At 48.6% G+C, this 23657-nt stretch overlaps 1 protein-coding gene across 3 annotated transcripts in view; it reads left to right on the top strand.

Annotated features, from left to right (window-relative positions):
- The first annotated feature begins 766 nt into the window (after positions 1 to 766).
- chrnb1 (cholinergic receptor, nicotinic, beta 1 (muscle)) overlaps positions 767 to 23657 on the top strand; it is a 23917-nt gene continuing 1026 nt past the window's right edge. The window contains exons 1-10 of one of the 3 annotated variants that reach the window (XM_064325599.1): positions 767 to 913; positions 4952 to 5085; positions 7539 to 7583; positions 8747 to 8856; positions 9799 to 9907; positions 10455 to 10599; positions 11460 to 11648; positions 14925 to 15148; positions 18940 to 19112; positions 22218 to 22365. In XM_064325599.1, coding sequence (XP_064181669.1) covers positions 4978 to 5085; positions 7539 to 7583; positions 8747 to 8856; positions 9799 to 9907; positions 10455 to 10599; positions 11460 to 11648; positions 14925 to 15148; positions 18940 to 19112; positions 22218 to 22365 — 1251 coding nt within the window. In that variant the 5' untranslated portion in view covers positions 767 to 913; positions 4952 to 4977. Of the gene's footprint in view, positions 914 to 1633; positions 2254 to 2523; positions 2725 to 4951; positions 5086 to 7538; positions 7584 to 8746; positions 8857 to 9798; positions 9908 to 10454; positions 10600 to 11459; positions 11649 to 14924; positions 15149 to 18939; positions 19113 to 22217; positions 22366 to 23657 lie in introns of those variants that run through there. The other 2 variants (XM_064325598.1, XM_064325600.1) reach the window with 2 other exon arrangements.

Raw genomic sequence — 23657 nt, 5'->3', positions numbered from 1 at the left:
GTAACTTCACGCTGCGCGAGGAAACAAGGACATAAACAACTACCGACCGCAAAATGGAAGATGGAACAGAATCGCGAGCCGGATATGCAACCAGTCCCGACAAAAACATTACTTTTTCGAGTGCTGCGCCCGGAAGACAAATGCGCGAGTCGTAGACAGACAATATAACAATGAATGCATGCACCAACATTTACTGGATTCATCGAAAAATATTATTCCTATTCAATATTTAATAACTCAGAACCAGTCTTTTCCTATATCCTTTTTCCCGTCCTCTGCATTTGCAATCTGATCTGTATTTATTTCTATAATAACATACACAAAAGTCAAGGAGATACGTATTATTGGATATTATTGAATAAAACAAATATATTTGTATGATTGTAAACGGGGCCTCCGGTTACTTATTGGGTCGTGTTCTTTGTTTCTTCTCCACGCCACCTCACATCACAACACCTGGCCAATGTCGGTAGGCCTACACCTGTGCGGGCTATTGTGAATCAGCTGAATGGGGCAGAAATCTAATCAATTCATGAAAATTGTTTTATTTAGTCCCCTTAATTAACAAGGACCGTTGCATGCAGTGCTTTGTGCTTCTGCAGTCAGGGTTTTCTCCATGTTAAAAAATGAATTGTTGTTGAGACCCAGGGTTTTTATAAGCCTAGCTGCGGAAGCTGATTGTGTCACTTCATTATTCTTTGCTGTCAAATTGGCCCAAATCAGTGTAAATTGGGTTGAAGGGCGTTGATAGTTACCTGCCGTCATAATGAAAATGGTTGCACTCCAAAACCCGAAAGACAGCGGATAATAAATTAACAGCACGTGGCGGAGGCGGCGTGGCTGTGGACAGATGGCCCGTGTGAACGGGTTCACTCCAGCGCTTCACCTGCCAGCCCAGTGACAAACCGCCGAGGTACCACGCGACAGAATCCTTCGTTTACAGCTGACCTGGATTAGTATTCCGCTCAATGTGTACCTGGCTAAGCAACTGCACGTTCGTTCCCACAGATCTGTGCTTAAACAGTCGGATTCGCCGCGTGGCCATTTTATTTTACCCACGCGACCAGTCACAACTGACTACACTGGTGCCAGTACGTGTATAATTAATCCCAGCACGTTATGGCTTGTGTTCTACATTTTATTTTATGAGATGAACTGTGAATAATAAACAATATTTCTCACTAATGACATATAAACGCAAAATACACTGCAGCACAGAAAAAATACACTGCAAAGCCATTAGGGCTTCAAATACGCCTAAATAATCTTGCTGATATGTAACAGTTTGAACCGCCATATTGTTACTTCGCAACGAAATTAATCATCTTCGCTCTGATTATCCTTGGATAGTTCAAAGGAGGTCGACCAGCATCTAGGTTAAGCAAAGTAAACGGTGGTTACGTCCACCCCTGTGAAACTTGTTTCTTTGGTCTTCTATGCGTATGATGTTCAAGACGTTCACTGTGTTCAAGACTTTAATACTTGCGTGATTAAATGTTTTCACCCATTGCGCATGCCCGGCCGCATGCTTGCCTGCCAAGGGCGCGTACGTCTCGATCAAAAGCAGGCGCATGTATTTAGATTAAAATGCTATTTTCATTCATTATTTAATTTTTTTTTTAACCGTGTAGAACGCAATTCCTCGACATCTTAATTTACACCAAATCAGTGTTTTCTAGGCGACGGCAAGGCCATGCTAATAACAAAAATAAAGAAGGGGATAAAAGATCAAATAAAACGGCGCATCCCGTTTGCGTCACTGTGAGACTCATTACCATTTAAAACATTGGCCTGCTTCAATGCAGTCTTTCAAATACTTAACTCTGAAAAAACTACGTATATAATTATACAATACTAAGATTTCTGTAAATCAATATCCCAATTTAATACGGTGCGTGTATGTGTGTGCGTGCGTGCTTGTGTGTCTTATCGAAAGAATTCATCTCGTCGTTGCCTCTCGCGTTTCAGACACCCCGCCTGCTCGTCCGTAATTCGAGCCGGGCCCAGTCGGCACTGACTGACGGACAACAACACAAGTCAGGTCTTGGAGTAAAAAGCCACTGTTCTTCGGAGTGGAGGACTATAAACAATACCAAACTACGTACCGACGTATACATTTCCAGCTCGGCTATATCTGTATTTTTAATGTTGCTGGATTTACCGTTTTAGTGGGACTCAACGCCTTGGGCATAATGAAGCGCCTGGATTTATTCTTGGTAATATGCTGTTTATGTGGACTGTACACTCTAGTGGGTAAGTAGGGCAAGTGGACGACGGTAATGGGCTGGTAGTTTGGGTGCTGCACGTGATTAAATAAATTTGACTGGCATTCATAAAATAGTTTTTAGACATGCCCCATTCTGCTGAGCCTGCACTATTTCTCCCCGCCGCGAGTCATGAAGCGGCGCAAAGTTTAACTCACCGGCGGAACGATTTTGTGTCTTATCACAGTCTTTTAATAAAGGGCACCATCAGTCCTACAGAAGTTACTTAGGCAAATAGGAAAATGGGTGCATTCAATGAAAATATTATTGCCACAAGCGATATCTAATTATTTGATATATTCCGCCGGCGTAGTCGGATACTGCATGCCCCTTTGGACAAACTGGCACGAGATATGGCACCCGTCCTGCGCGAGGTTGTTCTAGTGGTCCTTCATTTGTCACCGAGCCGGCTTACTGAGAACAAGTTCGTTAGAATCCGCTTCCCGGTTAATCAAATTTAGTAAGTCATCCTTGCGCATTCGCGGCATGCACGAGCCCACTGCAATGATCCCTAAGGGGAAAGCACTATTTGTCTCAAGTCCGTAATCAGCACTTATTCATATGATAAGATGATTTCGCGTGTCAGAGAGGTTAATGACTAATTATGTCTTCTCCACTCAGCGTATTTTTTTCACTGCTAAGCCCTAGGGGAAGACAACAGGGGGGCCGTACGCGTGCTGATGGCGCGGATAGATTTCAATCAGAATATGACAGGGCATCGCTGTATGTGCAACGACAACACTTTAGTTTAATTGTATTTTCTGGTCACGGTTGTGTGGGGGGGAAAAAACGAATTTTCGCCAGAATAAATCCCAAACCGCTCACAGTCTGTTAAAACGGTGAGCCCCGTAGCTAGTTCGTATGGGATGCAGGTTTTTGCGCTGTGAGGCCGAACCGTAATGAAAACGGGCCGCTGTGTGAGCTCTGTCATTTGTTCTTGTCAGAAGCGGATCCTCCGGCGGCGTTGGTTGGTGAGATCCGATAAACGCTGCTAGGCCACACTCCAGTTAGGCCGCTATAAATCCTCGACTTCCCGAAGAAGATAATGCAGCATCAGTGGGGCTTGTTTATGTAATAATGAACAGGGTCGGTTGTAGGCGTAGGCGACAAGGGCAGGCACCTAGGCCGACATAATTCGTCTTGGGGGGCGGAAAACTAAGGCGAAAACAAATCCCAAGCGTAGCGTCCATGTTAGGAGAGGACATGAGACCCATATCTATACCCCCCCCCGGGTCTGAAGTCCTTAGGGTGGCAGAAATACTAGAGCTGTGCCTGATGATGATAATGATAATAATAACAAGAAGAAGAAGGAAAATATATTCAGGACACGGCGTGGGGAAAGGGTACAGTACAGAAGGTACATAGCGACGTGCCGTGCTCAGGTTTTCCCATGATGCAGTGGGGGCTCTTCCCGGACGGGGCTCCTCCTCCTCGGAAACGGGGGGGGGCAAGCCGCCGGGGTACACCCCCGCTGTTCTCGTCCTCTTCCTCCTCATTTAAATGAAGTTCGCGCTCGGGACAGGAAGTCACCTCGCCCGCTGCGTCGGCTGTAAATCGGTTTGCTGTGCCTGAACGTTGCGGGCGGTCCTTCCCTACTGGGCTGGCGTCGGCCTTCCCCACCGTGGGGCTTCACCCTCCCTGCCAGCCGAGTCTTAATTACCTTTTAAAATGGCTGGGCTGATTAACACACAGCGCATAACGCTGGGGCACGCCGAGCGTGCTGCACTGGGAACAGGAGTCGAGGGATATTATCAGAAATTAAAATGCGTTCATATAACTTACAGTTGTGGCCCAATGTTGTGAAGGTAACTGTACTGTACCACACAGCGATGGAGCGACCGATGGGCGTTTTCCTTTCTAAAGCTAAGGCAAGGGTGTCCAGTCTTATTCGAGAAGGGCCAGTGTGGGTTCAGGTTTTGGGATTTAGCCCGGCTATAAGACCCCCTGATTCAAGTAATTAGGTAAATCAAGGTCTTCGGTCGAGACCTTGATAAGTAGAATCAGGTTTAGTAGCGCTCAGCTAAAACACAGGAATGGATAATATTAGCCCCAGGTGCTGCCTAGGGAGGGGTGGTGACTGTCAGCAGGGTATTCCTCGCCTCATTGCAAAAATTGAAACTACACGAGTCGAGTTGAGCGCCTCTGTGGTCTGCCTGTGCCGGGTGATGTCACAGGCCCTCCTGTGCCCGGTCCAGGCTGTGTAGCTCAGCAGGTCGACAGCAGAGCTGGTACTGAGGACAGGTTGGAAGAGCGGACTCTCTCAGATTGACAGACGAGGCTGCGGTGATGTGCGTTTTCACCAGTTAGCATTCGTCCAGAGCGACGTGAACAGATTTATAATTTTACATACAATCCGTTTATGCAACTGGACTCATTACTGAAGCGGTTCAGGTTAAGTGCCTTAGTCAAGCTGGGGCAAAACTGCAGCACCCCCTGCTGGAGGTCAGGCCCCCGGGCTTTGCGTTAGAAGCCCCATTTCCCTGCCCGCTATGAGAAAGGAGAACGGTGAGGCGTGAATGCGCAAGGTCTGTTAGTGAGGCGCTTTCCACGAGGCCTACAGTTATGACTCGCAGTAGGCAGCAAACTGACCTTTGAACTGTGTCCGAAATTTTTCAAAATTCGCTCCTCCTTGTCCCCGCCCCCACCCCCACCCCCACCCCCTCCTCCCCACTCCGAAACAAATGCAGGCGCGTCAGACGAGGAGAAAAAGCTGATGAATGCCCTGTTCGCCAAATACAACCTGAAGGTTCGGCCCGCCAATACTCCCGCCGAGAAGGTGGTGGTGAGGATCGGCATGACCCTGGCGTCCTTCGTCGGCCTGGTAAGACTTAAAATAAATAAATAAAAAATAAAAAACATTCTGAACTGCATGTCTACAAGCAGAGCGGAGTTCTGTTACACCTCACACACCCCACACCCCCCAGACACCCCAGACACTTCCTCAAACCCTGTGCTGGGCGAGAACAGCCTCACCTTTGTGATAAAGTTTCCCTGGTGCTCGGGAATGGGTAAGGGTGTCCCAATTCGTTACAGACCCACAACGGCCATTTTTTTGGATAGGATTGGACACCCGTGTTTTAAACCATGAACCCATGGATGCCCCTGTACCGATCGTCGTAAAACAAGCGGGCCGTTTTGAAGAATACAGTTTACTTTTCGGTCCACAGGTCCTGTCAACAGCTTCTATCGGTTTAGGAAGGTGCCCACTGGTACAGATAATGTTTACTTTATGTCTTCACATTTTCTTTGAATCATGCTTCCATATTTCTGTCTGGAAGGTGCCCAGTCCTTTCTTGCTTGCTTGCTGAGGTGATTTTTAACGGTCAGAGTCTTTGCTTTCATTTCTGGGTTGTTATAGCTCGGTTTCTTGCAACAAAAAAAAATCAAAAACACTGAACCCAGTGACTCAACTTAATACCAGCATGTGTAAGTGTTTGAGCCCTGTAGAAAAGAAGCTAATTAGCTTCTGCACCTCATAAATATCAATAACCGTACACTTGTTGCAGCCTGAAGGTCGCTCGTTCATCTTTTGTAATTATTTACCTTGTGAGCGCCGATAATTTTTCAAATGATATTTTCCCATATGTTAACCTTGGGGCTTGGGAAGGTGATGAAGTGCCTTGTGTTTAGTTTCCTTTTTATATATATATGTGTGTGTGTGTGTGTGTGTGTGTGTGTGTGTGTGTGTAAGATAACGAGTATTTGATCGCGTTCGCGGGGCTAAATCAACAGCGCAGAAATGTGCGGTCCGTGACCGTTCGTCCGTTTTCGTTCGCGAGCGCGGTGCCAGAGCTCTCTTCCGCTCCTCGGGTTACCCGGCTGAGCACTTCCTGCGGCTCGCGCGCCAGCGCCAGCGAAAGCCCCCCCGTCCGTCCGTCCGTCCGTCTCCCGCCGTTCATACGATACGTCCTCGTCCTGGGAAGTCACACGCGTGCGAATTCCGGAACAGCACCGTGGCGCGGTCAAACGCTGGAGCCAGACCAGCCCCCCCCCCCCAACCCCGACCCCCATTCACCCACTTTTGAGTTCACTGATGGGGGCGTGCTGTCTCAACTTTTACGTGCTGATAATTTATTAAGCATTGTGATATTTCCCCCTGAATCCTTAAACATTTGGCTGGTAATAATCACCTGCTTACAATTAATAGGTACTTAATAAATAAACTAACACTAACTAAATAATAATAATAATAACAATAATAATAATAATAATAATAATTATTATTATTATTATTATCATTATTATATATAAATAATTATGCTTTGCTGTGGCTGAAGTTAATATGTAACTGTCCTGTGTGCTGTACAGAGGTACCGCATATGAACTATTTTCCTGCGGTGAACGTATCTGTTAAAATACTCTGCCGGACCGCATCGAGCAGAACAGTTTTCGGTGGGTCACAGCCAGTCAGTCTGATTGAAGTGTGCTTTTTAACAATAAGCTGGGCCATTGTCGGCTTGTTGTGTGGAGGTAAGTAACTGCTCAGCCCACCCCCCTCGCCCCCCCCCCTTCCCCCCCCCCTCCCCCTCGCACCCCTTTCTTCCCTTGCTAAACCACAGCAGCTGTTCCGGAGAATTCCGTCCCCGGTTTTTAAATAGCAGGGCCAGTAAGTCGGTCCCAGGACAGAAATGATCTGAACCAACAGTCCCCAACCTTCTCAGGTTTCCTCGCCCTGGAGGGGGAGGAGGAGGAGGAGGAGGAGGAGGACGAGGGGTTCAAAAAAAAAAAAAACGTGCGTCCGGACCGGATCCAGACTTCACAGGCGCTATGGGGGGGGGGGTCGCGTGGAGAAATGTGTTGAATGCTTTTCGGGGAAGGAGGGTGTGGCCAGGCTGGGCATTGCCAGCTCGTCCCGCTGTACGAACCCATGGACCCCATCGTTCTTTTGGGCCCTGTGGTCTGCTTGCGGGCCACTTCACTGGAGCGCAGCTGTTCTAAGTGTCCTGCCGCTCTGGACCAGCGGGTCCAAAAGAACCAGGCCGCATTTGAGAGGACCGCCATTTTTTTCCCCTAACTAACAGATGGAGGATTTAATGGGAACTGTGACCTAGCTGCAGTTCTGATGTGAAATTGGGGGAGGAGGGGGGGTCGTTTCATTAATCAGATGGGAAAAATATCAGTGATACGAAAAAATGGTGAATGTGTTATGTGTTATCCATGCTGTGTGTCTCTTTATGAGGTGTCTTCTTCTTTAGTCAAGTCAATTGAGTGTATGTTTTACAGACATGTAAAAAAAAAATCACCTCTGATGTTTGTTTTTTTTTTTGCTTCTAGAACATGAAGGCGGAGGAGATGTTTGTAATTGTTTTCATGAACCTGGTGAGTCTGTGTGTGTGTGTATGTGTGTGTGTGTACGTATGCATCTGTGTGTGTTCTACAGGGACCGCTGTTTTACACAGTGACCTTTGAACTCCACTCAGCATCTTCTGCCTGTTTGAAAAGGGCAGCTCCTCCTGGATGACCACCTGGGAAAACCAAACTGCTACTGGAAGGGTTTTCAGTTGGCCAGTAGGTGGAGCTCTTCCCTGTGGGCCCTCTAGTTGGCCAGTAGGTGGCGCTCTTCCCTGAGGGTGGAGACATAAAAAGGGGGCGTAAAAAAAATGGAAATATAAAAAAATATAAAAATAGAGGTGAGTGGGCAGGGTTGAGGACAAAGGAGGAGACGTCTTTGATTATGAAGACAGGACCACTTTTCTTATTGTCCACATATCCTGTGAAAAGAATGCTTCAGTCGAACTCTCCATACTGTCTCCTGCCCCATTTAGCACTCAACCAGGAAGCCATTCATTCAAATTGTGCACTCAAACCATTAAATACAGCTCTGAAAGATATTTTATTTTTCAGAAAATCCAGCGTATCATGAAAAAGTTTGCCAAATTTCCTTCGGAAGGGAAGTATATTGTGCATTTCACCGGGGGCTATTTTCAATATGTTGGTGCCACCACGCTTTTGTGTAAATCCAATACTTTCCACGTACCGAAAAAGCACTTGCTGTCACTTTCATAAAGCCGCTCCAGTAGAAAGTACAAAGGGCCAGGTTCATCGTGATGATGAATGATGCTGATCGAAGCCACGGTGTGTCTCCTTGATTCGTTTTAATAGTTTTTTTTGGACAACAATAGAGTTCTTTGACTACTGCGATATTGGCTGTATCTGTCGTTGGCTAAAAGGACAATACCTGTAGGTAGGATGAGTTCATTCATTGCAGGCCTGTGTCTTTTCATAGGATATGTTAATCATAAGAAAAATATTAAAATTACTCCCGCCTCATCCTTTAACCCTGGTGGCCAAGTCATATCCCCAACAGTCCAATATTCCCAGTCATAATTAAATTATAAATCAGCTCTCATTTGGCCTTCCTGGTTAAATAAAAGCTACTACTACTGCTAATAATAATAATAATAATAATAATAATAATAATAATAATGATGATAAGAAGTGTTTCTGTGGCTGTGTTTTTGGATGTCCCCCCCCCGGTGTAGGCCTGGACGGACTACCGGCTGTCCTGGGACCCTGCGGAGCACGACGGCATGGATGTGATCCGCATCCCCGCCGCGAAAGTGTGGCTCCCCGACATCGTCCTCATTAACAAGTGAGAACGCCCCACTACCCCCCCGCATGCACACACACACACACACACACACACACACACACAAATTACTGGTATAACTGAGCAGTGATTGGGGAAGGTGACCTGTGCTGCCTCCTTTAAATGTGCTGGTCAGGAGGGGGTGGACCCCCCGGGTGCCTGCTCATCGTCGTATCCAGGTCGCACTTGGACTGTCCCGCCGCCTGGGCTGCGACGGGCAGCCGAAACATTCGGACTGCTCTCCGCCCCCTGGGCCTGCCCCGCCCCTCCCCATCCCAGTCTGCAGGCCCCCCATTAACTCTCCTGCAAACACCCCTCTCCACTTCACTCGTCAGCTCGTTATGGGCAATTAAATAGCGCGCTGCTCCGAAATGCCACCGCCCCCCCCCCCCCACCTGGCACGCTCAGGCCTCGGCAGCCCTTCATTTTATCTCACCTCCCGCACGCTCTCTCCTCCCTCTCACCGCGGCCGCCACAGAGCGCCCGTAGGCCTCCTCCTCCTCCTCTTCCTCCTCCTCCTCCACCTCTTCCACCTCCACCTCTTCCTCCTCCTCCTCCTCCTCCACCTCCTCTTCCTCCTCCTCCTCCTCCACCTCGTCCTCTCTCCTCCTCCACCTCTTCCTCCTCCTCCTCCTCCTCCTCCACCTCTTCCTCCTCCTCCACCTCTTTTGCCTCCTCCTCCTCCACCTCCTCCTCCCCTCTCTCCTCCACCTCCTCCACCTCTTCCTCTCCTCCTCCACCTCTTCCCTCCTCCTCCTCCACCCTCCTCCCTCACCTCTTCCTCCTCCTCTTCCTCCTCCTCCTCCACCATTCCTCCCCCTCCTCCACCTCTTCCTCCTCCTCCTCCTCCTCCTCCTCCCGCACGTGTGAGCGTGTCGGTTGCCGGGGGCTGGTCTCCGTGCGGCGCACTGACGCGGCGAACGTTCCCCCCCCCCCCCCCCACAGTAATGACGGGGTGTTCGACGTCTCCCTCCGCGTCCACGTCCAAGCCCGCAGCGACGGCAGGGTCACATGGTCGCCGCCCGCGCTATACCGGAGCTCGTGCGGAGTGAAGGTGAGGAGCTTCTCAAAGATTTCTATCTGCAGTCGTTACTATTATTATTATTATTATTATTATTATTATTATTATTGTTGTTGTTGGTGTTGGTGTTGTTGTTTAGTTGCTGTTATTGTTGTTTATTTGCTGTTGCTGTTGTTGCTTTTGCTGTTGTTGTTGTTGTTGGACACTGCAGCAGTGAAGTGAAGTAAGACATCTAAAAGTCCTCTGTGGAGCTGACCTTGGGGTAGAGCACACCACTGTGCCACGGACACTGATTGATTAGCCGGGGGTGTGTGCACTAATAAGGCCAGGGCAGCACTGGTGAACGGACTCCAGGACCTGTTTTTAAAGGCTCCCCGGCCCTCCTCCCGTCAAAGCCACGCGTGTCTCTCTCTCTCTCTCTCTCTCTCTCTCTCTCTCTCTCTTCCTCTTGGGTTTTGTACCTCCTCCCTTTCAGGACATCCAAAAAAATAAAAAAATCCCCGCAAGTAAACCTTTACTCCCCTTCCCCTCCTCTCCCCCCCCCCCCCCGTTTCCTCCTCCTTCCCTTCCCGTTCCCTAGGTGACGTACTACCCGTTCGACTGGCAGAACTGCTCCCTGGTGTTCCACTCCTTCACCTACGACTCCTCGGAGGTGGACCTGCAGCACGCGCTGGACGAGGACGGGCGGGAGATCCGGGAGGTGGAGTACGACGCGGGCTTCAGCGGTGAGGAGGGTTGGGTCCCTAAAACCCCGCGCCCCTTCCCCCCCCCCCCCCCGTGGTTCGCCGGTTCCCCGTACAGCCAGAGTGCCTACCGGACCGAACCGCAACGCAGATTTGGGATGCCTCGTTTAGGCGCCGCGAGCCTCCTAGCTAACGTCAAGCTAGTACCCGTTTAGCAAGCTAGCTAACGTCAAGCTAGTACCCGTTTAGCAAGCTAGCTAACGTCAAGCTAGTACTCGTTTAGCAAGCTAGCTAACGTCAAGCTAGTACCCGTTTAGCAAGCTAGCTAACGTCAAGCTAGTACCCGTTTAGCAAGCTAGCTAACGTCAAGCTAGTACCCGTTTAGCAAGCTAGCTAACGTCAAGCTAGTACTCGTTTAGCAAGCTAGCTAACGTCAAGCTAGTACCCATTTAGCAAGCTAGCTAACATCAAGCTCGGTCAAAACACCAAAAAAAGCAAAACAGTGTGAATTATTTTACTTGTCCTTTGTCTTTAAAGAAAAGGAAGCAAAATGGTTAAAACAAATTAGCAGTTGGAACGCAGCCGTGGGCTTGGGGGGTCATGAACCCTCTGTTGTTGGGTCTGTTGTTGTGAGCCACGTAGTTTGTGTGCGGCGCCCTGGATTTGGGGGTTACGACCCCCTAATATTTACAGTGCACTCCGGTGACATGTCGTGCTGTGTATGTACTGTAGATGGGATTAAGATTTGGGGTCGTGACATTTGGCGGTTTTTAATGGAGACGGGGAGTTGGGCTCGTATGCTTGCCTTCCTTTAGAGAGTTCCCGTTGCCCCGCCATTTTCCACTCTGACCCCTTCACCTTTCACCTCTCCCCTTTCCCCCCCCGTCCCCTTCCTCCGGCAGAAAGCGGGGAGTGGATCATCCGGCACCAGCCGTCGAGGAAGAACGTCGTTCGCGCGGAGAACTACGAGGACATCACCTTCTACCTCATCATCGAGAGGAAGCCGCTGTACTACGTCTTCAACATCATCATCCCCTGCATCCTCATCACGGTCATCGCCATCTTCAATTTCTACCTTCCTCCGGATGCTGGTGAGGATGAATCGGTCGGCTAGTCGTTAAATCGGTCAGCGAATCGATCAATCGATTGGTCAGTCCTGCTGATGGCCGCTGGTGATGTCACAGACCTGTAAGCACAGAGTAGAGCGTGGCAGGGTGTATAAAAAAAGTTGGACGAAGTGACTGTGACATCACACAGTGACTGTGACATCACACATTGACTTTCCATGGGCTTGGGAAGAGCATTTTGGAGTGCAGTTTTCGTGCCGCCATTGTGCCAGTGATACAATAGCCTAACAAATCGGCACACAGAGAGACATTAGACAGAGAAAAAACACCTATTGTGACTACGAAGCCTGTTTTTTGGCCACTTGGTGTGGAACAGACCAGTGCACACTCGTGAAGGCAGAACTGCACAGAACTGTACGGCCCAAATCATACTGCCAGCCCATGACCGGCAAGTTAGCCACACGTCATCAAAGCCTTTTCAGTAGGTTCTGTATCGTGCCAGAAAGCTACTTTATAAAAGCCTTCCGCTTCAAACAATCAAGCGGGGGGAAAAAACTCATTTTAGAATGTCATTTTCTCGTGGTTGATGGGTTGCACAATATTGCATAAAAAGCTTACGCTCTCATTTGAAAAGAATTTCATTATTAAGGCATGTCAGCTACAGGGGACGTTTCTGGGGTTCCAAGCACGTATATTTTTAATTGAAGTCTGGGCACGTGCTGGATTTCTGCTGTGCTCACTGCGTGGTGTTAGCCGTATCATTTATTAAAATGGAAGCGTTTCATAAAAAACACACCACTCAAATTCCCAGTGTGGATCTCCTAATGGGAATCAGCATCAACCCAACAGAGCACAGAAATGTAATACCACAATATAATACAGCAGAGCAAAATACAGCACAGTACACCACAACAAAATACAGCACAGTACACCACAACACAATACAGCACAGTACACCACAACAAAATACAGCACAGCACAATACAGCACAGTACACCCCAACAAAATACAGCACAGCACAGTACAGCACAACACAGCACAGCACAGTACACCACAACAAAATACAGCACAGCACAGCACAATACAGCACAGTACACCCCAACACAATACAGCACAGTACACCACAACAAAATACAGTACAGTACACCACAACACAATACAGCACAACACGATATAGCACAACACAACAGAATTCAGCACAGCAAAATGCAGTATAGCACAACACAATGCAGCACAGTGCAGGACTAAGGTTGCATGCACACCACATACAGTTACATGTGTTGGGACAGTGAAACCAGTTATTTGTTGTTTTGGCTCTGTACTGTATAGCACACTGGATTTGAACCCAAAACAGCAAAAGTTGTGTCACACTCCCAATATTTTTGCATTTAACTGTGCATGTTTTACCGCAACATAGCGTGTCGTAGCGCATAGCACAGCACAGCACAGCACAGCACAGTGAAACGTGCTGTATGTCCCGTACGGCACATTTGGATGGCGCTCCCGCGAAGGCGCTACGGTGTGAAAATGGCGGGAATGTTTAATTCGGTTTTAATTAATGAGCGCAGCCTGAGTGCCAGCCATGTGACCTTCTCTGCGCCAGGAGGTGCTGGGCTCTCAGCCCCAAGCAGGGCTCGGTCTGGCCCCCCCCCCCCATGTGGGAAAAGGAGCTGGGGCCCCGCGGGATCCAGCGTTCTACCACAAGGACTGTCTCCCCCCCCCCCACCCCACCCCCCACCCCACCCCCACCCCGGCCCGTGTCCTGATGTGACTTTGCCGCCAAATCCTCCTTTTGAATAAATGCCAGTAATGTAGACGTTTAGTTCCCAGAGTCCTCGAGTCTTCTGCGGTTCCCACAGCAACATGTTCTCAGCTTGTCCTTAACAACCCCCCCCCCTTTCAGACATGACACCCAATCCAACCCCTACCACCCCCACCCCCTATCGGTCTTAGCACCCCACTAAACCCACCCCCCCCGCTGCCCCCCAACCACCCAACCCCCCATTTTCTTTTAAACAATGTTTATTTTTATTATTTTTTACTTAGTTGTCAGTGCTAATTAGTTACTGTGCTGCGGGGGGTGGAGATTTGAGGTAGGGGTTCATAAGTGCGTTTGACTTTGCTGAGGAAGACGAAATTACCCTCTAGATGAAATTACTTAGTGTAAGAGAGTGTGATGGCTTTCCTTGGCCAGGGACTTACTTGGCAGACTAATCGTGTCTGTTGTTAGGCTGCTGTGCTTTGTGATTGCAAAAAAAAAAAAATCCGGGGTTGGATTCCGCCCTGGTGCCAAATCCCAAAAAACTGCACATTTGGCATTACAATATTACACTAATGCAATTAGTCATTGCAACAGAAACCCGGAACATTGTTTGGGAGATGTAATGGAAATTGAAGGTGTTTCGCGAACACATGACACCGATTTTTTAAACGCAAATCACGTTCACAAGAGGTGATCTCCCATTGGCCGGGGATGGGTAGAGGGGAAGGGGGATGGGGTGGGGGGGGGGGGGGGGGGATTAAGTGTTTGTGTGGTGACATTGTCATTACATCCATTAACACCAAATTACCAGGGCTACATGGCAGGGAGAAGCTGAATGAGTCTGATAGGCAATGCGCTGATGTAGTCGGTGTGTGAAGCGTTCTGCTAGCGCGAGGCTAACGCCGCTTCTAATAACTGATTTCCACTCCGTAAATTACTTTGCATATCATTAAGTATGGGTGGCTGTTTGAAGAGATAGGCCTTAGTGTGTGTGTGTGTGTACATATATGCCTTAATTTGTGTATAAATACCAGCATTCGTATGTCTGTGTGTGGTGTGTGTGTGTGTGCGTGTGTGTGTGTTGGAATTTTCATTCATGTGGGAGTGCATATGTTTGTGTATGATAAGCAGGGATGTGTGTGTGTGTGCACACGTACATAATGTGTATGTATTAAATGGTGGTATGTGTATATGTGTTCACAATGTGAATGTAAATTACATGCATATATAATGTATGTATAGTAAATGACAGTACATGTATATGTCTTTATAATGTGTATTTAATAAATGGTGGTCTGTATGTAGTAAATGGTGTTGTGTGTATATGTGTTTATAATGTATATGTAGTAAATGACGGGACGTGTACAGTATATGTGTGTATAATTTATAAGTGTAAAATTGTGGTGTGTGTATATGTATATATAGTGTATATGTATACAATGGTGGTGTTTGTGTAGGCCTTGTAAATGGCAGTATGTGTACAGTATATGTGTGTATAATGTATACTCTATGTATAAAATGGCGGTGTGTTCTTGCAGGTGAGAAGATGGGTCTCTCCATTAATGTCCTGCTGACCCTGACCGTGTTCCTGCTCCTGCTGGCGGACAAGGTCCCCGAAACTTCCCTGGGGGTCCCCATCATCGTCAACTACCTGATGTTCACCATGGTCCTGGTCACCTTCTCCGTCATCCTGAGCGTGGTGGTGCTCAACCTGCACCACCGCTCCCCCAACACCCACCACATGCCCATGTGGGTCCGGAGGGTGAGTGTCCGTCCATCTGTCCATCCATTCATCCATCCATCCGTCAATCCGTCCATCCATCCATCCATCCATCCATCCATCTGTCCATCTGTCCATCCATCTGTCCATCCATCTGTCCATCCATCCATCCATCCATCCGTCTGTCCAACCGTCCATCCATCCATCCATCTGTCCATCCATCCATCCATCCGTCTGTCCAACCGTCCATCCATCCATCCATCTGTCCATCCATCCATCCATCTGTCCATCCGTCCATCCATCCATCCATCCATCCATCCATCCATCCATCTGTCCATCCGTCCATCCCTCCCTCGCTCCTCCCTCAGCAGTGAGGAGGGGGCTGAGTTGGAGAAAAGGCTTAATTTTGTTATCGTTGACGCCGCTATTATTACAATTAGCGTCATTATGATTATTATTCATGAGCTCTCTGCTCATCCCAGTGGAACCTGCGCTCGAGCCACGAACTGCTGAGCGTCCGTTTCACACGGCCAACATCACCTGCAGCTCAAGGACTCTCTGATACAGCCATAACCAGCCCTGCTCCTGGAGATCTGCCGTCCTGTAGGTTTCCACTCCAACCCTAATAAAGCTACACCTCAATCAACAGCTAGAGCAAGGCTGCCCAACCCTGTTCCTGGAGATCTACTGTCTGTAGGCTCACCCACCCAAACCCACTCATCAGCGCTACGAGGGCTGCGCAGCCCTGTTCCTGGAGATCTACCATCCTGTAGCTTTTCATTTAAATTTCAAACCTAATTTGGCACTCCTGATTCTAGTAACTAGAGCTGTAACTGAGATCTGCTAGGTGTGCTTTGTTGGGGTTGGAGTGAAAGCCTGCAGGACAGTAGATCTCCAGGAACATGTTTGGGAAGCCCTGCTCTAGCTGCTGAATGAGGTGTGCTTTGTTGGGGTTGGAGTGAAGGCCTACAGGACGGTAGATCTCCAGGAACAGGGCTGGGTACCCCTGCTGTAGCTGCTGAATGAGATGTGCTTTGTTGGGGTTGGAGTAAAAGCCTACAGGACGGTAGATCTCCAGGAGCAGGGCTGGTTATGACTGTATCAGAGAGTCCTTGAGCTGCAGGTGATGTTGGCCGTGTGAAACGGACGCTCAGCAGTCCGTGGCTCGAGCGCAGGTTCCACTGGGATGAGCAGAGAGCTCATGAATAATAATCATAATGACGGTTATTATTATTATAATAGCATCAATGATAACGAAATTAAGCGTTTTTTTTTTTCGCTTTCGAACGCACTCAGAGGCAAATAAGCTTTCCCTCCAAAAAGCTCCTGAGCGCGATGAAACGGCGTTGACCTTCAGAAATGGGGTTGGCTCTCCTCGTTACTGAAGGCTAATTGCTCTCCCCGTGGTCTGTTGTCGGGGGGGGGGGGGGTCAGGAGGATTGAGCGAAGGCTGAACGCGCCGTGCTAGAATGAGCAACTTTTAACGGAAGAGAATCGCCTGGAAACGTGCCGTACAAACGCGCCGCCATCTTCTGCGAGCGCCGGTACCGCGGCCAAGTAGAGCTTAACACGTACCAGTCCCTCTGTGAACAACCGCTGCAGCACAGATACGTACTAAAATGGTAAATGGACTGCATTTATATAGCGCTTTTATCCAAAGCGCTTTACAATTGATGCCTCTCATTCGCCAGAGCAGTTAGGGGTTAGGTGTCTTGCTCAAGGACACTTCGACATTCCCAGGGCGGGGTTTGAACCGGCAACCCTCCGACTGCCAGATAATCGGTCTTACCTCCTGAGCTATGTCGCCCTAAAATGGGTGCTTGCGGCAGTCTGCAACCGAATGTATCTTTGCCTGATATACAGAACGTAGATATTGCTAAATATTATTAAAATGGGATTGATATATCCATATTCTAAAAGGCAGTACATCCAAAATCATATTGGCTGTTATTACATATAGTATAGTGCATATGCTATTAGTATACAAACTGCATGTTTAGAACTGTACACATTTCCAGAGAATGTTACTAATACATTCTGTGTGTGTGTGTGTGTGTGTATGTATGTATATATATATATATATACACACTCAGACATATATTGTGTATATATATTGTGTTTATATGTAGGTACTTTTCTATTTCGTTATATTTTTCTGTATACTGACATATTTTTTCACCAGAGATAATGCATTCTTACCTTGTGGCATAATTATGTTTGTATTACGTGCTAGAATGTGCGTGTTTTAATGTTTACATGTGACGTACATGCTTTTACATAAAACTAATTCACTCGTTCAGTGAACCAGCTGCAGATGAACGATCGTTCTTTAAAAAAAAAAAACCTGCCGAATAATTACACGCGACCCAATTAAAAGCAGGTTTTGAGGAAGTGCCAGTTGAACTTGGACGGCTTTTTTTAAACGGCCTGCTGTGTTTGAACACTACACGCTTCCACAGTGATGGGCTGGTGGTGGGGGTGGGAGGGGCCTGCTGCAGAAAGGTGTGTGTTCCCCTGCCGTCCAGAGGGGCTCGAAGCCAAGAGAAGCTTTTTGGCAGCTCCGATGAAAGTTTGCTCCCAGTCCTGCCAGGTGTCGGTTCGCATTGCTTGATTCTTTTTTTTTTTCTTCTTTTCTTTTCTTTTTCGGAAAGCGCGCATTAATTCTCTAGAAGTCAACAGATGTTGCTCGTTTTCCTCTACAAAAGAAAACACACATTACCGGCGCATTGCCGTGCCATTAGTCTCGCGGCGGCTACACTGAACCAGCGGTGCTAAAACACCCGTGCCCTTCTTGCTCGTTTACCTGACTGCAGCGGGATTTGTCCTTTGTTTGTCCGATGTTAATGCCTTCCTTGTTAGCGTTCATTTGCCGGTGTCTTCCGCTAGCGACTTGCACTGGCGTTGTCGCCGTGGAAACGAGTGTTCGTTCTGTTTAACCTTGGGGTTCCGTGGTCCGCTGATCTGCCGTGCGTTTCTGTGTTATTGGCTGGCTGTACCGCAGCCTGATGCTGCCAGCATCTGCTCCACTGTTGTCCTGTCCCTTATGCCTGTTAATCTCCGGATAATGAAACCCCCTTTGTGTGATTCTACCGATTGATGTATTTGTATTTCAGTGTCTTTTTTGTAGTGCGTTCGATTTACGTATTTTTAAATTTGTTTTTAACTTTGTTGTTGATTTTTAGGTAGCATCTGGCCCGTAGAGATGAAAGCTATATATAATTAATTCCGGCGTATTTACGGTATTGTTCATTAATGTGCACTGTCCGTGACAAATAAGCCAAAAACGAAATGAATAAATAAAAGCGATCGCCATGGAAACTGATGCAGCTGTGCTCATTGGTAGACAGATGCGAGCGGTGCGATCATATTTTGGCGGGATCTCGGTGTGAAAAACCCCGCTAAAAGAGCGGGAGAGGATCACTGTTGAGTGTGCGTTTTGGGCTCTGTCAAACCCTGCGAGCTGTGCACACACACACACACACACGCGTCATGATTTCGTGCACAGCGGTGTTCTTATCCAGATTCTTGGCATAAATGTCCACGTCTCAGGGCATGCCGTGGAAGTTTCAGTGCGGGCAGAGTCCACTGGGAATTAACTGGGAATTATCCGAGTCCAGAGATTCCCGATCACAGACGTGGCCCGAGAGTGTGCGGAAGTTTCTGGAAATACACATGATTGAAACTACCGCTCGCGACCGACCCACACCATATTTCGCTGAAATGTAACGCGTTGGATATCTTCCAGAGACTTTGCTTTTCATGCAGTGATAGTTGTGACCCCCTGTCATTCCTCCCTCTCATCCCCCCCCCCCCCACCCCTCCCCTCCCCCCAGATCTTCATCCACCTGCTGCCCCCGTACCTGGGGCTCCAGAGGCCCAAAGTTGAACCCCCCCTCTCCCTGGAGCTGCACCAGCGGAGGGCCACGCCCATGGCCGTCAGCCGCGCCGCGGACGAGTACTTCATACGCAAGCCCAGCTCCAACGTCTTCTTCCCCAAACCCAACAGGTGAGAGGTCAGGGGTCAGGGGTCAGGATGGGAGAGGTTCGAAAGCCCAAAGAATGACAGGGCCTGGCTTTCTGTTTGTGGTGGTAAAAAGAGTTCCTGCCTGATTTTTTTTTCAACACTTCCTCTCTGGGACAATAAAGGTATTGATTGATTGGTTGACCAATCGATTATTGATTGATTGATTGAGATAATGGTTAATTACTGACAATATTCGGACAGGAGTTGTGGCTAGCAGGGGTTTATTGGGAGCCTCAAAGAGCCCTAACCCAGGATCACTTCCTTCCCACCGGCTCCAGCGTGTCCCTTAACCGAGAGGCAGTGACGCTGCAGAGATGGTTATTAATTGCGAGAGTACATTTTAACGTCGGACTTGCCTCATCCGCACATTAATGTATGAGGAGGGGAGAAAGGGGGACGGGGGGGGGGGGGGATCGCTGCTAAAATAATAATGATCGCAGCAAATCAGATTTGACACATCAGCCCCGCCTGGCGTCAGGAGCCGGGAGCCTATCGGAGGAATGCGATGAAGCAGCATTATCTTCCCTAATCGCCTTTATTGCGTGTCCTGGCACCTCATCGCCCAGCCGTAGTCGAATTAGTCCCCGGGATTAGTCACCCGAAATATCCTGACGCGTTGTCCTCTGAGACGCCGACGGGGGTCAAGGGTCGGCGGGGGGGGACGGTGCCTCGGAAAAAATGTGGATTTGATCTCTGCTCGTTTATTCGTTTATTTGATTTTTTTCCCCACTATCTGTTTTCTGTTTTTTTTTCTTTTGGTTTTTGTTTTGTTTTCAGACACCGCTCATTTGTGTGGATTTCAGAACCGTATGTCAAGTCTATCCGTGGTGTTATATTTACAGTTTGATGTATTACGGTATTTTTATTACTTTATTTATTTTTTGCTTTTCTTTTTTTTTCCCCCACCTAATGTGCGATGAGTCGATGAGGTCACCAACACTCCCTGCGAAATCCGAAAGCCTGCATTGTAAATCCAAGGTTCCGCATAGAATATAAAGAAGCTCAGAGCCATGATGGGTGGGGGGGGGTGACATCAGCACCAAGTCAAATGCAGCGCCATGCTGCCCTCTAGTGGACGGCCGAAGAAGTGTCGCATTAGAGCCGGAAATCCTCTTTGTAGCTCCCAAGGTCACGAGCGTGGCATTGCATAATGAAACAGATGTTAAGAGGGTGGGATAAAAAGGCAGCAGTCACATTAGTAGTATTAAGAGATGTAATGGATAGCGAATCTACGGAAAGGTCACTTGGCCGAGGTGACTGAGTGGGTGTGGCCGAGCGATCCGTGCAGCTGTCAGTCAAAGACTCACCGGCGGTTTTGATTGGACGAGGGGGGAAATCTACAGCCCTCATTTGCATACAATGAACTGCAGTAATGTCAGCCCGGTGAAAGAGATTTTCACCATCGCTGCACAGCTGATTGTGGTGCGACTGAGTTTAGTTAATTTTGACAGTCAGATTGCATTTAGTTTATATAACTATCGCTGGGGAGCAGGGGATGGACGTCCTTATTCCATTCTTTCTCCCTTTGTCTCTTTAGTTTAATGTTTAACTCTCACACGTTCATGCACGCGCACACATTTTATTTCTCTTCAGATCTCTATTTTCTTTTTCTCCTTCACATTCTGTTCTTCAAATAGGCCACATTACCATCGCTCTCTCTCTCTCTCTCCTTCACTCTCTGGCACCTGTGCTTTGGATCATTATTCTTCTCTCTGACCCCTGCCTCCTGGGCCCCTACCCCTCGCCCCCGTCTGCTGAGACAGCTGGCTGCTCTTTCTTGCCTTCGCACAGTAGAAAACTGGATCCCTCCTTTCCTCTCCCCATCTCTCTCTCTCTCCCCCCTTCTTTTTCTCCCCCTCCTCTCTCACACCATCTCTCTCTCCCTCCTATCTTTCACACCCTCTCACTCCCCCTTCTCCCTCTCTCCCCCTCTCTCTTGCACTCTTTCTCCGTACACCTCACTCTCTTCCCCCTCTCTCTCAGTCCCTCTCCCCCACACTCCTGCTCCCTTTTTCTTCCTTTTTATCTTTATTTTATTTTTTTTGCTGTGACAGAAGAAAAGATCAGTTAAGTGGAGTGCTTCGCTGTTTCCTGTGTGACTCAGAGGCAGTTCCTGCTGTGGAGCTGCTGACCCACAGAAGCCCTCTCTGACAGGCGCTCTCTGTAACGGGGGGCCTGGAAACGGCTTTATTAGCCCAAAACACAGCGGCGGCGTCTTCGTGTGCGCGAGGAACCTTCTGTACCTCTTCGGCTATTCTCTCTTCCCTCAGTGATCTCTCATTCTGAGGAAAAAAAGGTCCTTTGGTATAAATAATGCATGTTTCACGGTGCAATTAACTCCCATCTCTGTTCCTGGAGATTCGCGAGGCGTGTGCGCCTGTGTGTGTGGGCGGAGGGCCGAGGGGCTGGATCAGAGGACGGGTGTGAATCAGCTGAATTTAAAACTGTGTGTGCGTGTGTGTGTAGTGCGTGTGTGTGCGTGTGTGTGCGTGTGTGTGTGTGTGTGTGTGTGTGTGTGTGTGTGTGTGTGTGTGTGTGTGTGTGTGTGTGTGTGTGTGTGTGTGTGTGTGTGTGGGGGTGGGTTGGATTATTTCTCCTCATTGATGAGATCTTTAAGTAGGGCAGAGGTGCCCGTGTAGAATCCTTGCAGGCTACAGTGTCTGCAGGTTTTTTTTCACTCTGCGGCCAATTAAGTCCCTGAGAATCTACAAGGTCTGTAGATTCCTTTACCCCCCCCCCAGCCCCCCCCCCCCCCCGGTCAGAGACCTAAATGGATTACCGGTGCTGAAACAGGCTGAAAACGTCCAGCCACTGCAGCCGTGCTGATTGGATGCCCTGCTTTGGGGTCCCTGGCTGGGGGGGGGGGGGGTGGTGAAGTGGGGGGGGATGGGGATGGGACGGGACGGTTGTTTAACCCTCTCCTGTCCTGGCTGGACCCGTGCACTCCAGTACCAGCCGGAGGGCCTGTGGATGCCCTGCTTTGGGGTCCCTGGCGTGGGGTGGTGAAGTGGGGAATGGGACGGGACGGGACGGGACGGGTGACGGTTGTTTAACCCTTTCCTGCCCCCCCGTGCGTACCTGCTCCAGGTACCAGCCGGAGGGCCTGTGCACGGACCTGCGCAGGTTCATCGAGGGACCCAGCAGCTTCCTCACCCTGCCGCCCGACCTCAAGGCCGCCATCCAGGCCGTCACCTTCATCGCCGAGCAGCTGCAGGCCACCAAGGACTACGACGCGGTGAGAGGCCGCCGCACGGCATTCTGGGAACCGAGGGACGTCAGGAAGGGCAGGCGGGGGTGGGGGGGGGCTTTTTGGGGTGGAAGTATTTCGAACGCTCCTCTGAGGTGCGCCTGCCTCTGTTTCTCCTCTTCCTGTCATCCTCTGTTCATGTATTTCCTCTCCTCGTCCGTGTCTTCATCCCTCCTTCCTCCTCTCTTTCGTCCGACTGACCTCTCTTCCTCCCGCTCACGCCCTCCTCTGATTTATCTTTCCCTCTCTCTCTCTTCTTTTCACCCGTTCCTTTCCCCTCCCCCACTCCCTCCTCTCTCCCTCTTTATTTTTTATTGGGAAGTCGGGCGTGGCCACTCGAGAGGTGTGTTTTTATTATTTTCGGGTTTCGGTCATAATCCGGTCGGCTTTATGGGGCGCGAAGGACGGGGAGCGGACTCCGCTGGCATGGACAGGAGAATCAGAAGAAGGCCGATGAATCAATAGAGAATGAAACGTGCTCAAACTCAAACCTACAGTTTCTGTATTTACTCGTAATCGGATGCTGAATCCCAAAGAAATATATAACAGGAGAAGAAATTTGGTTAATAAATAAATGAATAAATAAATATAATTTTTAAAAGCGCTTATCGGGCTTCAGCCTTTTATGTAATAAAGTATTAGTTCTGGGTTTCTGTAGTGTGCTGTATACTATTGACCAGAATACTGGTCAAAGCAGGACACATACCTCACTCCCCCCCCCCCCACCCTGCAAAGTTATGACGAAGCCTGAATCATCATCATCGTTACCATCTGTTCCCTGCGGGAGAAATGGAGTTTTAATATCATAATTAAACTTGTTTATTCATTGTGCTTTGGAGAGTATGGTCTTCCGCTGATGATTCATTTAAGGAAAATGGAGGGCGATGTTTTGGGCTCTAGTGTTTTTGTCACACTCGCAGCCCAGCGGTGCGTTTGGATGGCTTCTGTAATGTGTGTTTCTTTAGCAATACTCTGTTTAATAACCAAATAAAATTGAACAAAAGCTCCTACCACTCTGTAACTTCCCTGTTCTTCTACCATCCTTCCCCCCCTCTCTTGCCTTCTCCTCAATACCCTTCCTCTTTATCCTTTTTCATCCCTCTCCATCTCTCTCTCTCTCTCTCTCTGTCCGTCTTTCAAATTCAAATTCAAAAAGCTTTATTGGCATGACCCAAATATTTCTTATATTTGCAGAGCACAGAGAAGAACATACAATGGAATACATAAACAGGAAACTGTGTGGAAACGGTGTCCAGACAAATAGAGGCCTATCCTAATAT

This window comes from Anguilla rostrata, chromosome 3, assembly GCF_018555375.3.
Source record: "Anguilla rostrata isolate EN2019 chromosome 3, ASM1855537v3, whole genome shotgun sequence".
Taxonomy (NCBI): Eukaryota; Metazoa; Chordata; class Actinopteri; order Anguilliformes; family Anguillidae; genus Anguilla; species Anguilla rostrata.
Note: the sequence above shows the minus strand (reverse complement) of the source record. Positions and strands in the feature narration are given on the sequence as shown.